The sequence below is a fragment of the Pipra filicauda genome, unplaced genomic scaffold (genome assembly GCF_003945595.2).
Source record: "Pipra filicauda isolate LSUMZ 115617 unplaced genomic scaffold, ASM394559v2 scaffold301_size890592_pilon, whole genome shotgun sequence".
Classification (NCBI taxonomy): domain Eukaryota; kingdom Metazoa; phylum Chordata; class Aves; order Passeriformes; family Pipridae; genus Pipra; species Pipra filicauda.
Genome location: NW_024104423.1, coordinates 434,590 through 452,046, shown reverse-complemented (window position 1 = coordinate 452,046; position 17,457 = coordinate 434,590). Strand labels below are relative to the sequence as shown.

The 17,457-nt window shown below is 44.9% G+C and overlaps 1 protein-coding gene across 2 annotated transcripts; it reads right to left on the bottom strand.

Moving 5' to 3' along the window:
• Window positions 1-5,701: 5,701 nt before the first annotated feature.
• On the bottom strand, window positions 5,702-17,004 carry TGIF1 (TGFB induced factor homeobox 1). 2 transcript variants are annotated; one of them, XM_027711327.2, is made up of 3 exons: window positions 16,918-17,004; window positions 8,107-8,333; window positions 5,702-6,768 (listed from the first exon to the last, which is right to left on the bottom strand). In XM_027711327.2, exons 2-3 carry the CDS (start codon window positions 8,287-8,289, stop codon window positions 6,202-6,204), a joined length of 750 nt encoding a protein of 249 aa, XP_027567128.2. In that variant the 5' UTR covers window positions 8,290-8,333; window positions 16,918-17,004; the 3' UTR covers window positions 5,702-6,201. The 2 variants fall into 2 exon arrangements, with proteins under 2 accessions (XP_027567128.2, XP_027567127.2); XM_027711326.2 differs by lacking the exon at window positions 16,918-17,004 and adding an exon at window positions 14,923-15,280.
• Window positions 17,005-17,457: the final 453 nt, after the last annotated feature.

Sequence of the window (17,457 nt, the reverse complement as noted above, 5' to 3'; positions counted from 1 at the left end):
CAAACAAGGAATGAGACTAGAAGTACAAAACAAAACAAAATAAGACGTTGGACACAAGGTCAGGCAATCAGAACATTGCAGGCTAGAAAAGGAAGTGAAATTACAGGCTCTGGCAAAACAGCTGAATGCTTACTCAGGAAAATTACAAAACTGTTGTGATCCTTACCACCAGTTACGTGTCTGCTCCAGAACAATTTCCAAGAGAAGCTACACAAATCCATAAAAGCAAGCTGGAGGACATCATGTTCTTCTCACAATCGGTCAAGTGATTTTGTTTATTTTTTATATAAATACCAGGACTGATATATGTATAGTATCCTTACTGCAATATATGTGTGTGTGTGTATATATATATCACATCACATTTATATAATTTACATATATATATGTAAAATCTATAAGCTGTTGCAAATAACAATGAAAACTGTCTTCTCCATCAACAGCTTCTAAAGGAGAGTTCAAAAGGCTGAAAGCCCCCAGCCAAGCACTAAAATCTATTTGCCAGTCAGGAGAAAACAATTTTGCTCTGGCAAAAGAGCTAGGACACCAGAGGCAACACAGATAGCAAAGAACACTTTATGTTGAAACTAGATAAGACACATCAGTTAAAGAAACCAAATGGTTTATCCTTAATGTAAGCCGCTCAAGGCCCTAAGTGTTTGATTTGAAGAAGGAAGCAGAAGCAAGTATGAAGTGTATGACACATGATTTCCCAAACAGCTAACAGGCTGTAGGGACTTCAAAGGCAGTATCAAACATTTTCTGTATATTTACTGAATACTATACTAGTAAAACTACAGGTCTCACAGTTGAGAATTTTTTCTGTACTACTACTAATAAAAATGAATATTCTCAGAAAGAAGCTGAGTCCTGCCAATTTGTGAAATGTCACTGATTGAAGAGCTCCAGGACAGTATTTCCTCTGCAGCATGGACACGTTGCAAAGAGGGAAAGACTCAGAGAAGCCATGGAAACATATATAACTACTGCAAACCCCACAGCACTGGGACTGACCTGCTCCACTGTAGTCTGGTCAGTCCTCTTCACTGTCAGCTAAATTATGTGACGAAAGGCTCATAACAAACACCACGTGCAGGGTTTACATATGCCCAGACAAGGGTTATTTGCTCTGTGTCACGTTGTTACACAGCTAGAGACAGGGCTCAACACCCAGGGCAGGCACGGCCTAAGATGCAATTAGAGAAAGTAGCCACAGAGCTGGTCTGTGGTCCCAGAGAAGCTGTCCAAGAATAACCAGGTCAGATAACTGACACGTGCACTCATTCAACTCACAAGCTGCCACCTCCCCCCCCCCCCCCCAGTTAAGTCACTAATTCAAAGCACTGCTACCTCTGTACATCTTTGAAGGTTTATTACACATCGGTGTAAGCAGCTGAAAGATCAACACCTTGTTTGTCAGTAGAAACACGTGGAATTTGGCAGAAACCCCGCTATCCAGTGGAACAGGGATTAGCTGGGAGGCAGATGTGACTTATTCATGTCTGCATCACTTTCAGGAACTGTGATTCATACTGCACAGTGAGGCAGCATTACAGCACTACAAAGGGCTGTGAAGTCTACCTGTTGGTGGAAGCTACCCTACCTGCAAGCCTGTGTAGCAAGACTTGAGATACCTGCCAATTTTAGTCCCAGACCTGATGCCTCAGCTTCAGAAAGAACAGGGAGTGTTAAGGAATAACAGTGAAAGGTGAGCAAAATGGCTTTGAGCTGTCAGCACAAATGCATGCAAAACGTAGATGGAGAAAGCAGCTTGAGTTTTCACTTTGTAGCACAGTTAGCACCGGTTTATGTAATTTTCTGTGTGGAGAACTCCAGGCACAGATTGTCATGATAGGGACTGGAATACACACTGAACCACGTACAGCACACGTGGGTGCAATTATTATGTCTGGAACAGCAACAGCTTTAAGTGACATTTTGCTAGAGTGAGTGGCTAATCTAATCTCTTCCCCTTCAGTCTCAACATTGGAACTCATGGGAGAAGAGCCCGCTGAACCAGTGAAACAGGATAGAGACATAACAACTCCAGCAGTTGGTGAATAAGACACTTAAAACAAGTAATGTCCTGAAAAGTGAACATGAGCTGTATTCATGCCAGTAATCCCTACTGGGGAAAAGCCAGGCAGGAAGTTGACAACTGCAAGATGCCAAGTCGAGGAAGAAAAAAGAAAACTCAAATGAGTTAGTTTTAGGAGTATGAAGTACTCCAATTTGGTTACTAAAAAAACTGCGTGAGTGCTACAAGAAAAACAAAAATAGATTTTGACAGGCAGGACACCGTTAACTGCAAATGGCCTAAATACCAAAGGTGTAAGAGTGACACTGAACAGGGTCATGGTGCACCTGGGCTCCCAGCTGCACTGCACCTTCTACAGGCTGGGCTTCCCTCTGCAGCTTTACTTCATCTCCAAGGGGAAAACTGATTATTCCTCCCCACCCACTCTCTCTCACTGGTTTCTGCTTACTTGCTCCTGCCACCCCTTTTCCAATGTAGTTATTGCCTGCCCCCCGCTCTGCCTGGGCAGCAGCATCCTTCTGGCAGCAGAGCTGGCATTGCCCTGGAGGTTGAAGCTGTGCAAGTTAGCCCAGCTTCCAGCTGTCCTTTCACCCCTTCCCTCCCCCATAGCACGAGGCCAGCTGTTACAGCTTCAACGGTTTTACAGACATGTACACTGACCTCATGGCAGAAGCTGGGAGACATGTGGGATACCACAAGCCACCCCCACCAATAGGCAGTGAGACACCACCCCACAGCTCATGTGCAAGCAGGCAGTGACGCCTGGTTCAAGATTCCCTCCCTATTGTAATTATTTTTGCTCTGTGCAGAGATTTATCACATGCAGCTGCCACAACTTGTTTACAAGACACAAAAGCCATGAAAACAAGGTTGATGAAGTCTGCGTGTGAGCTGTTTTCCCTGGCGTGAATTTGTCATACCTCTTAGCTCGCTGACGCCCTGGCTGGCCACACAGTCTCCAATAACACACAGCAATGCCTTCCCTTCAGCTTCAGAGTAGCCAAAGTGTGAGTTTTCAGTCAGAGGTCAGGTTTTAACAAAGCTGCTTTGCAATTAGGTTTATTATTGCTTCAAGAACAGCAAAACTGCCCATGTTGTCTCATTGTTTCTTTATCTTTCTTTTCTTTTCCATGGTAAAACAAGTTTCAGAAATAAAACTTTTCCTTTGCTCTATCAGGGATGTACAACCAGCACGTGAAGCCTTTGGTTTGTTACTAGGACTCCTGCTCAGTTCTGGATCCTAGCTCCACCCAATGCCCTACATCTACCTACCTTTGATAATTTTATCTGAAGTTACTTCAGGTTTCTGCTCAGAAATCATAGGTTCAGGCAAAGTTCAATAGCCTGCACCAAAACTATCAATGCTATAGATTTCAGGAAAGCAGAAACTCCCTTTTGATACATTTTAGTGGGTACTCAATGAGTCATTTCCTTCCTCCAAGTTAAATAACACCTCAGGGTAAGGAAAAGCTTTACACAGTGTGTCAGGTGCTACTCAGCCAACGGTGTCTCACTTATGACTACAGTTGAACCTCTAGGTGTAACCTTAACGTAAGTAATACCTTAAAAAGCATACAACTAGCCTGAAGCAAAACTGGTCACAAGTGAAGTTCCCAGGATAAGTCAGTCAGCAAAATGGAAATGCAGCGCTCATCACACAGACAGGACTTTGGTGCTCATTTACACTAACACCATTTTGTGTGGCATAACAGTAGATGAAAACAGCAGAGACACCACAGGCTTTTACTTTCAATGAAAACTGTTAACCTGAAAGGCAACAAATTTCTTCCTCATCCTATTTTCATTTTCAGTACTGCAGCTGCTATAGTGGAATTACAGAACTGGTCAGCTCAGCCAGCAAAGCATTTTTTTTTCTTTCTAAACTTGCTGACATTTTTCTTATTTTAAAGGGCAGAGTAAAGAAGAGTAAAGTTCTCTGAAAATGCCCTTTAATGATCCAAGTGCCCCACTTTTCCTCTACCCCACAGCACACCAGCAAAATGCTCTGAAAAAAGAAAACTAAAGAGGAAAATGTCAAACAATTCAAATCAAACAATTCAAACATTTGTGTGAGGCTGCTTTTCCTTCATCATGGGTGTAAGGAGTGTTGCGATAAAGTTCCTTCCTGCAAGGACAGGAAAGAACAAGGAAGCATCTCCCAAACATTCATCTTAGGGTCTCTAGCACCCCTTGAGATAAATCACCTGTGCCAAAAAAGCATGTCTGTTGACCAACTTTTCCCTCAACATTTACCTCAGTCATAAAGAAGCATACTTCCATTTCATTTTATAATTAAGTATTAAAGAAACCTAACCAAACTATTATAATACATACATCAGTATCCCCAGGAAAAATAGCTTTTTTAAGTATCAAGTACAGTGTGTCCAGAGCAATAATACACAAGGCTCTTTCTGTACTCACATGCAATTCCTTCAAGGCAGAGTATACAGCCATCTCTATGTTCAAAATTCTTTTCCAGTTTTATTTCCATAGAATTTAAAAAAAATAATCCCATATTCATAGAGTATATTAGGATGACTCTGTGTTACTGAAGCTGATGCAGACAGGAGTAAGCCAATGTTTACTATTTGCCATTTTGATTTTAAACTTGAAGGTTAAAGGAAGGCAGAAATTCAGAATTTCAAAGAGCACTCCAGAAAACAAAGTATTTCAGACACAAAAAAACCCACAGAGGCCACAGCAAAACAGAATGCATACATATTGTAGTCTGGATATTGCAGTCTTCTTCTACTCACGATATCCTTAAATTCATCAACTCTCCTGCTCCACAAAGCCCTCCCCCAACCTCCCAAATAGACAAATGGTTTGTTTTTAAGGATTAGCCAGAACCGATTTTTTACCCTGGAGGTCTCTTATTTCACTGTTGTTGGAAGGATAAGGGTGGGTGACTGACATTCAAGTAAGTTGAAATGTGAGCTGCAAGTCTTCACATTTTTCAGTAATAAGTCATTTTGATAGCAAAGTCCTTTTCTGAAAGGTAATACAGATTCTGTTGGCAAAAAAATACACCCCAATACAACAGGGACCTTTTCTACATTTGAGCCAACCACCTGTTTAAGCATCTCACAAAGACCCGGCTTCCCAGAACTCAGACTTCAACACAATACAGTCTACTTTATTTCAATTTGTTAGAATTACTGAGTAAAAACCTTGTCATTGCTAGTCCAAGAAAAGTAAGGGTAGAAAGTCCTTGTCCTCCCCCATCAAAATGTGTCAACAGTCATGTCTACTACCTGCACCACAAAAACCTGCTTCTAAAGAACACTTGCCCTAACCCCTCTTCTGGTCTCTTCATTTCATCTTCATGAAACCTTACCCATGGACCATCACATTTCCCAGCCCTTAAGTACTTCTAGGACCCAAAAGCTGGAACTCTTAGAGGGGCCTAAGATAACCCTCTGAAATTTAGTCAGTTGCCTACACAGCTCCCTTGGGCCCCTTAAAAAATTTCAACATACCAGAACACAGGTACTTCTGGCCTACTTTTCAGCATTCCTTTAAACATCTGGTTAACAACAACGGCTAGCATAGCTGTCTAAACCAAACAAAGTCAGCATGAGCTCAAAAATATTTCTACCATTTATTTCAAGGGTAAGCTGTGTTTTCTGCAAAGCTCGTATGCAACAAAATACTCTGTATACATAATTTTTAAAGAAAATATTTTATTACATTATGGGAAAAAAGCATGATCATCCAAAGTTTGTATTGTTAAAAAAATTGAAAATTTAAACAGCATGTCGGTATATTCCGTTCCACGTGGGAATGATAAGAAGACTCTATATCATTACTAGATATTGCACAGTCTGAAAGAAACGAAAACAAATCACATGATCTTGGGAACCATCTCACATTATGAAAAACCTACAAAGAAAACATTAAAAAAAAAAAAAAAAACCAAAACACACAATCCTTTCTTTCTACAGTAGCTTTAAGTTTATAATTCTTGGAATGACCGTATTCCACTGAAGACCATCTCAGTGACAGGAAGCTTCATTTCAGCAATCCCCTTGTGCAAATAAGATTAATAAAAAAAAATAATAATAATGCAGTAAAGTCTTTTGATATTGTGTGGGTGGCAATAACCACACAGCTGTTAGATCCCTGCCTGGTAAAACAAAACGGGGAAGGAGAAGGAAGGGGATTTAGGCCATAAGTTTCGCCTGCAACTCCATTTCTGCCGCCCTTTTGAGTGCAACATCCACCAGTAGCTGAAAACCACTAAAATCCTGGTTAAGGTCTGGTGGTGTTGGAGGAGGAGTGTTAAAGAGCCCACTTTGTGTGTTTGCACCAGGTCCTAGTTTAGACGCGTCCTCATGGCAGGCAAGGGGGTTGTCTGTGAAGCTGCCGGCTGGGGGCTGCTGTAGGTCCGTGGTCTGGCCTACATCAGCTGGCTGGCAAAAGTGGAAAGGGGCATCTTTCAACGCAGTCACAGTCGTATGGCAAATCACCGACGGCCGAGCCAGGACCGATCCTGGGGAAGCTGGCTTGGAAGAGGACACAGTCTTGCCAAGCGGTGCAGCAGCGGGAAGGAAGGCAGTCTCCTCCAGCAGGGGAATGTAGTTCTTTGTGCTGATGGCAGACTCCATCAGGCTGCCCTCGGGAAGCTTGGTCCCTCGCCGCGAGATAGTGAACTGATTTGGGTCTTTGCCATCCTTCCTCAACATGTCAGGTAAGAGCCTGCGGCGTGCATTGATAAACCAGTTGCAGACCTGGGAATAAAATGACATCTTAATTTCTACCTTCATTCATTTCCAACTATGTGCCATTAGAGCCACTGGGTTAATTAATCCCTCCAAGCAGTTTCCTTCACTACACAACAAAAGAAAGACCTACTGACAAGTTCTGACACGCCTGGCAAAGGCCCTTCCCTTGTCCTGGCTGTACCACTGACTCCCTGCTCCTGTTACAGAAAGCCCCTGGACATCTGAAGGCTTTGAGAAGCCCAGACTGATGGGTTAGCTTTTAACTCTGTGCACACACATTAACCTATTGGCTATTGTTCCCTAGCTCAGGTTAATTAACAACAGGAAAACTTTTTCTCTCTGAAGAGAGCCACTCCTCCCTCCAATAGTTACTGATTTTCCTTGTTCAACTGACTGTGTCGACAGACATAACATGAATTACCTCATTTAAGTTTGTCCTTGTTTAAATATCAAACCAGTTTCCTGGGCAATACAGGATAGTTTATAGTTCAATGTCTTTTTTCTGTTTACTACATAAAGGAAGTTTTCTTTATGATGTTATATGAAGGAAATCTTACTTTATAGACAATTATGAAATTTCTACTAATTAATTAAGAAAAATAAAGCCCAGAGGTCAACAAGATTGCTCTCTATTTAGCACCTCTCAAAACCAAACCCAGGTTTACCCAACTTCTCATGCAGCCACCTTCCCACAAGGGGTGAAAAGCAGCAATGGTCAACAGCTATTCCACCAAAGATGATCGATCACAGAAGATGAGAATGATGCGTCCAAGGGACCTCACAGATGCCAGTGGCACCCCAGGATGAGAATCCAAAGTAACCACACAAAAGCCTCACCATACCTGTACTAACACACTTCAGTAGCTCTATCCCGTATAAGTTGTTCCACTGATCATAATGGAAGTCATCATACACATAATTATATATGTGCATGTTCTACAGGAATGAGCCTCAAGTTGCAGTTTAAGAAGCAAAGAGTTATATGTTAAGCTGCATATCTATCACCATAAAACCTCTGTTGACAAATAAATACCTTCCTCTCACAATAAATTACCTTGTACAGACATTTTATGTCTTTTGGGACACGATTCCACAAGAAATTAGCATGCACGCTCAAATTCGTAACTGTTTGTTCTCCCAGAAAAATAATTTTATCCCAACAAACAAAGATCATCGTAACACACAATCAATCTGTATCTCTCCTTACAAGTGCCATCAGCAGGATAGTAACAATAAAACAGGAAATCTCACATGCAGTGTAAACATTTGTATCCATGAGTAGATCACAGGTAAATTAAAATAGAAAACAGCTCCTTCTGAAGAGAGAACTACTTTTTAAAATACCTGTAGTGTGGAAAGGTGTGTTTGTCGGGATAACAGCGCTTTTTCTTGCTCTGAAGGATAAGCATTGTAGCGGTGCTCATACAGCCAGTCCCGAAGAATCTGCACGGATTCCTTGGGCAGGTTGCCACGTCTCCTCCGTTTGCCTGAGCCAGCAGATGAGGAAAGATCCAGTGGGACATCCATAGTGTCATCATCCTCTGTTTCACTGCCTGATATTGCAACTACACCTACAATTACAAGATAAGAACAATCAGCCTCCTATATTCATAAACTATTCAGCTCCAGCATTGTACGGTACAGACATTTTATATTAACTGTCTTCACTACGAATGAGGGTAGAGGCTCTTATACTGGAGATTCGTCCCGCAGCGTTAACTTGTCATGCTGTAGCTTTTCTGTCAGCTGAACAAAAAGTAGCACCAATGATCTGTTCCTAAAGGAATTCTTCACTGCAAACCTTCATTTCCTTGTTCCCCTGGCAACCTTTTATCTGCTGCACGTTATCAGATAGCTTCTATCTAATGCCAATATTGTCCAAATTTGCTTGCTATGGTATGCATCCTACGCTTTTCTTCAAGGATAACAATCCAGTGTCTGGGCAAAAGGTCAATAATGAAGAAAGGAAGAACTTAAAAACACCCAACTCAAGCAATGGGTTATTTAATTACTTCTTAGCATGCTGATCCTTCCCTCCTGGGAGAGAGAGCTTGTAAATTTTATAAATGAATAATTATATCTATTAATAAAAACTAATGGAAGAAGGGAAAAAGAAAGGGAAAAACTGTATCTGCCCTGCCACCCAAAGGGAATTATCACTTATGAAGGAAAAAAAGTGCAAGAAAAGGAAAGAATCAGGTGCCTAAAAGTCCACCAGCTCTAATTTAATCGCATTCTGTATGTTTAGGTGGATTTGTTTTAAAACCATCCTGCTAATTTTTTCAACTTTATGGTTTTCATCTCAAATTTTAATCTATGGAAACGTGTTCTGTGCTATGCTCACTACAAAGTCTCTGAATTTACAAGTTAACTGCATACCTTGTCTATTCAACACAAAGGAAGAGGAGATTTCAAAATCTGATTAACCCTTTATACATACACCACACTACTAGGAACATGAAGCTATGGTATGTAAAGCAAACAAAAAAGCAAGTATTCAATAGTTAGGAAGGCTACAATTCTACTCGTTTGGTAGGATACACAAGTCATTAGTACTATAAAATACAACAAAAACCAGGCTTTAAATACTCACCAGGTTAAATTTGCCAGAAATTTTAGGAATCTTACATAAGATATTACCCATGTTCAACTAGTACAAATTAATACTAATCTCAAGTGAATTTACACTGTCTTTCAGAAGCATTCTTTAGGAACTATAGGAGGAAAACAAGCCCTTAATCTTTCTGTCTTTTGAACTTAGATTTGGGGGTGAGAGGGTGGGGAGGAAGAAACTTGCTCATTTGTAACATCAAAACTAAAACTCTTAATAGTAAAAGTCAGATAAATGTCAAAAGTAAAATTTTATATGGGCAACCACCCATAATTAAAAAATTCTATTGAAGGAAACAAAGTAAGCCCTAAAATACAAAAAGTGTTCCTGTGAAAGTATAAAACTATATAAAGCTATTGTTATACCCATAAGTAAAGACACAGAAGGAATTAATGTCCTTTAAAAAAACCCAATCAATCACCAAAAACTCCACCACCACAGAAAGAAAGAAGCTGTACATGTGCAAGTTTTCCTTAATACTTGGCAGGACGGTAGGGAGGAAAGCAGAGAAGGACCTTTCCTCACACTTTCAAACTTCAGCCAAAGCTGACATGGTAAATTGTTCTTTCCTTCCCCTATTTGTGAATAGCTCCAACATCCTTAAATTTAGTTTAAGTTGTCCAATTTGCAACGCATAGTTTTGATACACAAGCATTCCAAATAGGATGATCAATCTACAATCTGTCTGGCATAGTTACTTCAGTAACTTACTTGGTATTGTTTTCATTCTCCCAATTGCTGATTTATGTAACCGACAACCACCAAACTGACATACCAAATTTTTCATCTGCTGATTAGCCACATAAATTATCCACTCATGGAACAGGAACAATAGGACAATATTTAAATAGCCAACACAAGATAAACTCCAAATTATGTAAACAGGTTCTTAATTCATGTAGAAAGTATGTCAAGTTTGCTTTAAAATGATTCCGAGCAAACCGCTTTGTATTTGTCATAGCTTCATGGAAAGTGCTGTCACACTTGCAACCTAAACTGAAAACCTGCCTTGTACCATGGGCTCTTGGAGCCATGAGAAGCACTTCTGGGAACAAAGATCCTTCGCAGACAACAGGACAGCTCTGCAAAGCAGCTCATCCCTTTAAAATTGAATTTAAAAACTAGCTAAAACTAGCCTATGCTATTCAGACAATGTTGTGAAGTGCGCTGTTCTTGTTTGTCAGAAACCAGAAGTGTTGCAGCACTTCAGTGGGTTGGGTTTTTTGTTTGTTTTTAAATATAAAAGGCAGTAAGGCAAGACCTTGGAAAACAGGGAGAGGCAAACAGCAAGGGATGGAAACAAGAAGGAAGAGAAGCCAAAGAAACTACTCACACAAGAAGGTTAAGCATCTAATGGGTAGCGTGCCATATTTACATGGCATAAGAAAAAGTACTCCAGACTACCCCATCTGGAATAACCTTTCCAAGATCTACCACACAACTAAAAGACTCCCAAATTTCAGAAAACTGACATGAGAGTAAAACCTCTTCTAGAACTGCTGCTCTATTTCACCTTTAAAAAAGTGTGGCAAGATACTGTCTGAAAGTCAGCAGTATAAAAACGTTTCTCTCTTTTGCAAACAAGATCTTTTGCTAAAGTAAAAGTTGCCATCTGACTAACCGTAACCTAACTAGAGAGAAATGAGTCACCAGCAGAGCCAGCCCTTTGACCCACTCGCTTAGTGTGTCATATTAATTGACACAGTAAGTTAGTGACACAAAGCAGGTTTTGGTTAAGCAGGAAACCCAGTGTAGTACAAGTTCTGCTCATTCAGATGAGCTCATTTAAATAGCTGATCAGCCCTTTGAACTCGTGGCAGATCTCTCCGGCACGGTTCAGAGTTAGCAGCAACAGGAAGTCATGGCTAGAAATCTCGCACTACCCAGCTGATATTTTTTACTAGAGCAGGAGCCACATTGTTGGTGTCAAGGCTCTGTTTTCATTAAAGCATTCCTGCTGATTACAACCCAGCTTTGTTTTTCCGTCTTGTTAGTAATCAGCCTATTCGCTGCTGGTTTCCTGTTTTAACAGGGCCCAACTGAAAAGGCTCCTGGCCAGGCTCCACGACTAGACCATTGGCTTACTGTTATTTACACCCAGAATAAAGGCCTGTGGACACGATGAGTAGCCCCAGCTGACCCACTAATTTATTTTGTATTAAAAGCAGGCTAGGGCCACGTTATTTTTTGTCTCCTCCTAAATACATTTAATCAAAAAAAAAAAAAACAACTTGCTTCAGTAGGACTAAATTAAAGCAGCACGAGTTCATTTGCAGAGAGGTCTGAGAAACCACACAAAATCCCAGTCCTCCACTTCCACCATAGCCACTTAAATGAGCAGTCCCCACTATTAATGACTTAAGAACTACATGATCAGCATCTCTTCTTTATCAATCACTTTATCCTCCTGGCTTCCCAGATGAAGTCATATACATGATTGAATGCACCATTGCGTTGTATCACAGCCAAAAGACTTTACAGGTCCTCCTGTAATCAGCTCAGGGAAGATTACACCTAGGATCTCGAGTCTAGGCTGAACACCCAAACGTTAGTTAACAGTTTGAAACAACTTGAGTAAAAGTACAGTGATGACTAAAGCTGATTTCAAAATAAACTACTGCCACTCAAAAAGGCATACTGAAATACTTTGAGGGGGAGGACAAAGTATTTAGAGAGACTGAGACAAATAAAATGGAAGTTAAGCAAATGAAAAATTTAGGCTGAGTATCAGGGGAAAAAAAAAAACACACCAAAAAACAACTATCCCATTGTGTCGAGGAAGAGCTTCACTGAGGAAGTGGCAGAAGCCAATTGTTATTCAAAAGAGGACAAAGTATGCCACAAGGAACAATCTCTGCCCTCCAAAGAAGGAATGGACAAAAATCACCTTAAAGAAAACCTCCCACCCCTTAGGGTTTTCTGAATATCTTAAACCAGATTTTTTTATGAGCACTGATAAACAGAACCAGTTCCCATCTGAGGCTCCGATCCTGTTGAAACCAAGTGCAGTAAGATTCTTCACATGTATAAACTTGAGCACATGCCTGTGCCTTTGCGAGACTGTGTTCTAAATCAGCTAATTAACAAACCGAGTATGTTCAGTGTGATTGCTATCACGTTATTATTTGTAAATGAAACTACCCATAGAAGAGTCCTCGGGGTTTTAATCCACAGACTGTTAGCTTAAAAAAAGGCCACAAAAACAAACAAAAAGCCCATCAAAACCAATCAACAAGAAAAACACACCACACTCAAACACACAAAAAATTAAAAATCCAAAACACATACCAAAAAAACGAATAAAAATTTAATGAGAGTTTAAAAAACAACAAAAATAAAGGTTTAAAATTATTCATAAGTAACAAAGAACTACAAGGATACAGAAGGGAATTTCCAGAGTAAAAAAAACTCTTTCCTCTGAATAAGTTTCATAATTTAGGAACCAGCTTATTTTTTCTCTGCACTTCACAGCTTGCACTCTACTGTGCACTCTAAACCAGCCAGACTTGGCTGTATTATACTTTTTTTGCTTTTAAATGGGATTTTGCTAGGAGTGCAAGCAAGAAATCTGTAATAAAGTCACTCTTTGAAACTTCCTGAATGAGCCTCGAATGCCAGATCACAAATAACTACAAGCCCAACTTCTATTAAAACAAAGGCACCCCAGCCCTAACATCTTTTAAAGTTTCCGTCTTTGTCTCCCCACCTTTTAATTTGTGCCACGCAAACCCCAGGCCCACGGCCCCTCTCAAAAGTTCTCCCTCCCGCCTGTCACCTTTCATTGTTTCCATTGTTTCAGCCCAGGATTTGCAATCCTCAAAGCAGAGCTTACACACACACACTCTCACACACAAAGCCCTACACATGCATACCTAGAAACTACGTCAGCGTTTTCTACGCGCATTTATTTCGGGGGTGGCAAGAACAACAGTTGAAAGTGCAGGGAGTTTGGTATTTCACCAACCAGCAGCTGCCCTCGGGGAGAGAAGTCTGAACAATGGAAGCAACAGCAGACAGGAAACCAGCTCACCACTGCTGTGCAAATAGGGAGCATAGGAATGTCCTAAAAATAACTGGGCTAAATTAATTCAGTGAAACTATAAAAAAAAAAAGGGGGGGGGGGGGGGGGGACGGACGCGAAAAGCCACAAACTGCTCCCAGTAGGGTCAAGAATCTCAACCTGCCTAAGACGACGGAAACATTTAAAAGCCAGCGCTGCCACCGTCTCTGCGCGCAGGGGGCTGAGCTCGGCGTGCAGCCCAGGCTGTGACCGGGATCAAGCCCCACTCCGCTCCCGCGGGACGCTGCGCTCCTCAGCACCACCCTGCCCGCTCTTTAAACTTCGCCTTTGTGGCTCAGTTCCCTTTTGTGTGCGCCCCTCTTAGCCGAGTGGCACGTCCAAAAAAACTTTTGACGAAGGCTACAAACCATATTACTACACACCATGTCTGCAGCAGCCCAATGATTTCACGAACTACATATGCATTAATTGCTCCAAGGCTATTAACAATGAGCGAGGAGGCTGCCCTACTACAGAGCCGTAGGAATGCATAGCAGGGGGAAAACAGCACAACTCTGGAGTACTGAACATGCGCACTGCTCCCCTCTAACCCTCCACTTCGGAGCATTTAATGGTCTTTGAATGCAAAACATCCTTCAGCCACACCACCGACTGGCAAATCGCAACTGAACAGACACTGCTTTCCTGTGAACTTCTTCCCAGCCAGCGGAGGAGCGTTAAATCCGAAAGCACGTTCCGCGTCTTTGTGGCCAAGGAGTAATTTAAAGGCACTTAAAAGGCACCACGAGCGCAATGAGTAACGATCCTCTAACTGTAAAGTTTGTCTGTTTAGAAGTGAACAAAGAAAGAAAACCTAAAGAGCCTTGTGCTTATAAGGAAAAAAAAGTCTTTCTCCTTTTAACCCTGTGTCAAAACTTTTGTACTTTTTGTTTCGTCCCGTTCTAAGGGATAAAAGGGATGGAAAAGGCATCAACTTTCAGCAAATCAAGGCGGCCGAGGGCGGGGAGGGGGTTTGAAGCCCTCCCGCCGATGCCCACCCCCCAGCCCCATGATGCCGTGCCCGCGAACAAAGAGTTGCCGGACAGCCCCTGTTTCCTCGCCCCAAGTTGGGAAAACGACCTGCACTCTCGTCCCCACACACCGGGACGGCGGGGCTTGGTGCGGAAAACCGTTTAAAAGTGTTTTACGAGAGGACGGGGGGAAGAGGGTTGGCGGAGGGGGAGAGAACAAAACTTGGCGGAGGAGGCACGAGGCGGGCGGCTGGACATGTTTCTGACAGAGAGCCAGCAGCGCGGAGAGGCGACCGCCTCCAAACAACAGCCCCGCATGTTTTGTCTGGGAGCGGAGCATCCACTGCAGTCTCCCACGGGAGCCAGGCCGGGGGGGGGGGGGGACGGGGACACGGGGGACAAAACGGCCTAGAAGGTAAAGAGCCTCCGCCTGGCTTAGCGACAGCCCCCCTTCCCGTTTCCACCCCGGGCAGGTGCGCGGGGCACCCCGCTTTGTCCCGGCGCCCCATCACAACTACCTTTTTTACTTTTCATCTTGATCGCGAGGACCGAGCCGATCGCAGGACACCCCACGCACCGACCCAAGTTTCTCTCCCTTCGCCGGACGCAGCTCCCCCTTTAAGCTCGGCGAGAAGGAGAAGGTCGACGAAGAAAGAAGGAGCACCGCCGCGGAGCCAGGCGCCCGGTCCGGGGCCGCGCTGCTGTCAGCGGGAGCCGCAGGGCTCTGCCTCCCCGGGGGCTTTCTGGTGTGGCCGGGGTGGGCTTCCCTCCCCCCTTCCCTTTGTTCCCTTCTGCCGGCGATTGGCCCCGGCCTGTTAAAGTGAGGAAAGGCACGGGAGAAAAAGGTACACAGCGCCCGCCCTCCCCCACCTCCCCGCACTGAGTACGGGAGAGTAACCGTGCGCTGCACTGGCACTCGCGGCGGCTGCCTCCTCCTCCTCCTCTCTCCTCCCTCCCCTCCCGGCCTGCTGGGGCTCTGTCAGACAGGAGGGGAGGGACCGGCCGGAGCGGGGGGGTGTCCGCCCGTACCCGCTCGCTCATGCACACACAACAGCGGCGGCGGGGGGAGCTCTGCGTGCTTCCCGCTCCCTCGCCTTTCTTCCAAGCAGACGTTTGATCATTAAACTGGGAAGGAGGAGAAGGAAGAGGCGGTGGGGGGAGATTGTGACAGCTGCCCTTGACTAGCCTCCTCCTGTTGCTGCCGGACGAACCACCCACTCCTTCGCGTGAATAGGGGAGAAGAAAGAAGAGTTCGTACGGCAGGGGAAGGAAAAGAGCCCTCCAAAGACCGGCGCCCCCATTCCGGCTGCCGAGCGGAGGCTGTTCCCCCCCCCCCCCATCCCCAGTGGTGCTGACAGAGCCGTGGTTGGCCGGTGCTGGCCACCTCCTGCCCCCGCGGGGAAGGCGAGCCCCATTTCTGCGGTTATTTTTACATCAGTTCGTAAAAGGTTGTTTTTCTCCCCCACCACTCCCCCCGCCCGCGCGGTAGGTTTTGCTACGGCACATGCTCGTAGCTGTAAAAGAGAGAAGTCTCACAGCTTGACTCATCCCTCTCGGGCGAGCACGCGCTGCACAGCAACAGTTTATTTTCCTCCGGTATGGGAAACGCGGGACCTACCAGCAGCTCGCTCCAGCTTCCCTCCGAGCGTCGCGGAGGGGAGAGCCCTCCACCGGCACGGACGGCCTCGGCAGCTGCTCCCGTCCCCCCCGTTCCCCCCCCCCCCCCCCCGCCGCCCGCCTGACAAAGCCAGGTGCCCCTGCTCCAAAGTGCAGGACACCCAGCCGGCGTACTGAAGTGTCACGGGTGAAGGTTTCGCCGTGGAAAGTAAAAGAAGCCGCCTCGCCTCGAAACAGGCGTGCGGGTGCGGCATTGCTGATTCCACGGGAGCGTGTTTGTGTCGCTCCCGCACCGGCACGTGCGGAGTTACTCCCGGCCGGGCAGGCGCGGGGAGCGAGCAACGGGCGCCTTAAACGGCTGATGAAATAATCGATTCCTACGGCAGAGCAGGGATCACTCGCTGCACACTACCCTCCGCTCCCGGCGGTGCGGGCACCCGCACAAATCCGCACTCGCTGTACCAGGGGAAGCAACAGCGTTTTAACAGCAAACCCTCCCCCAAGTACCTTGTAACTATTTTTATGTGGCGCAATTACAGCGGGAGATAAAACAGCTGTTACATCCCGACCGGGGGAGGGAGGGCAGCTGGTGAGTCACGTCAGTTAACAAGGACCTGGTGGCAGCCCGAGGCTGGCGACTCGCTCCGAGATGGGTGACCCTTGGGGCTGGTGGCCCCTCCGTGGCGAGTGCGCCTGTAGGTCAGTGAGGCGAGCCGGGCACGGCACACTGACTGACTGACTGACTGACTGACTGACTGACTGACACTGACTGAAGGTGCCGTGGGCCAGCGCCGCGCCAGGCGGGAAGTTGTGCGGCGCGGAGCGAGGTCCCGCCGGCGGTGGCGCGATCCGGGCCATTACCCGCCGACCGAGTGCCCTTCGCCCGCCCTTCCCACCTCATTCCCGCCGACGTGCCCGCGTCACCCGTCGGTTGTGTCCAGGGGTGCCACAGCTCCGTAGTCCGGGAGACGAGGCTCGCTGGGGGCGGGTGTTTTCACACTAAACTGTGCCCCCGAGGAACTGGTGGCTCGGGGGCGGGAGTTGTGCGCGCACGCCGCCGTATGGCTTTATTTTGGGATTTTTACTGTTTTGTTATTGTTGTGGAAAAGCCCAGCTTCCCAGCTGTGAGGGCTGGCTCTTCGAACTGGTTGTTCAGACCGTCCGGGCTTTTTTGGTCACGCCAAAAAAGCAATTAGGGGAAGTTAAACAAAAGACACGTCAAGGATTCGGAGAGATTTCCTTTTCTCCGTGCCGCCAGAGCCGTCTCACGCCTGTTCATTGTCCTTGGGACCACCGGCAAATCTGTGAAACTAGCTCTCTCCCTTTTCTGCCTTTCCTTCTTTATTTCTTCCTTTTTTAAAGTTTAGGTTGACTTTTTTTTTCCCTCCCTTCTTTGGCAAGGTCACTTTTATAAAGGAAAAAAGTAAAGTTTTATA

Bases quoted from the DNA above. Each gene is read 5' to 3' on its own strand.
- TGIF1 (XM_027711326.2), bottom strand. The intron at 6,769-8,106 runs GTATTTTAAAAA...TTTTATTCCCAG, and splicing joins CACACCTTTCCACACTACAG to GTCTGCAACTGGTTTATCAA.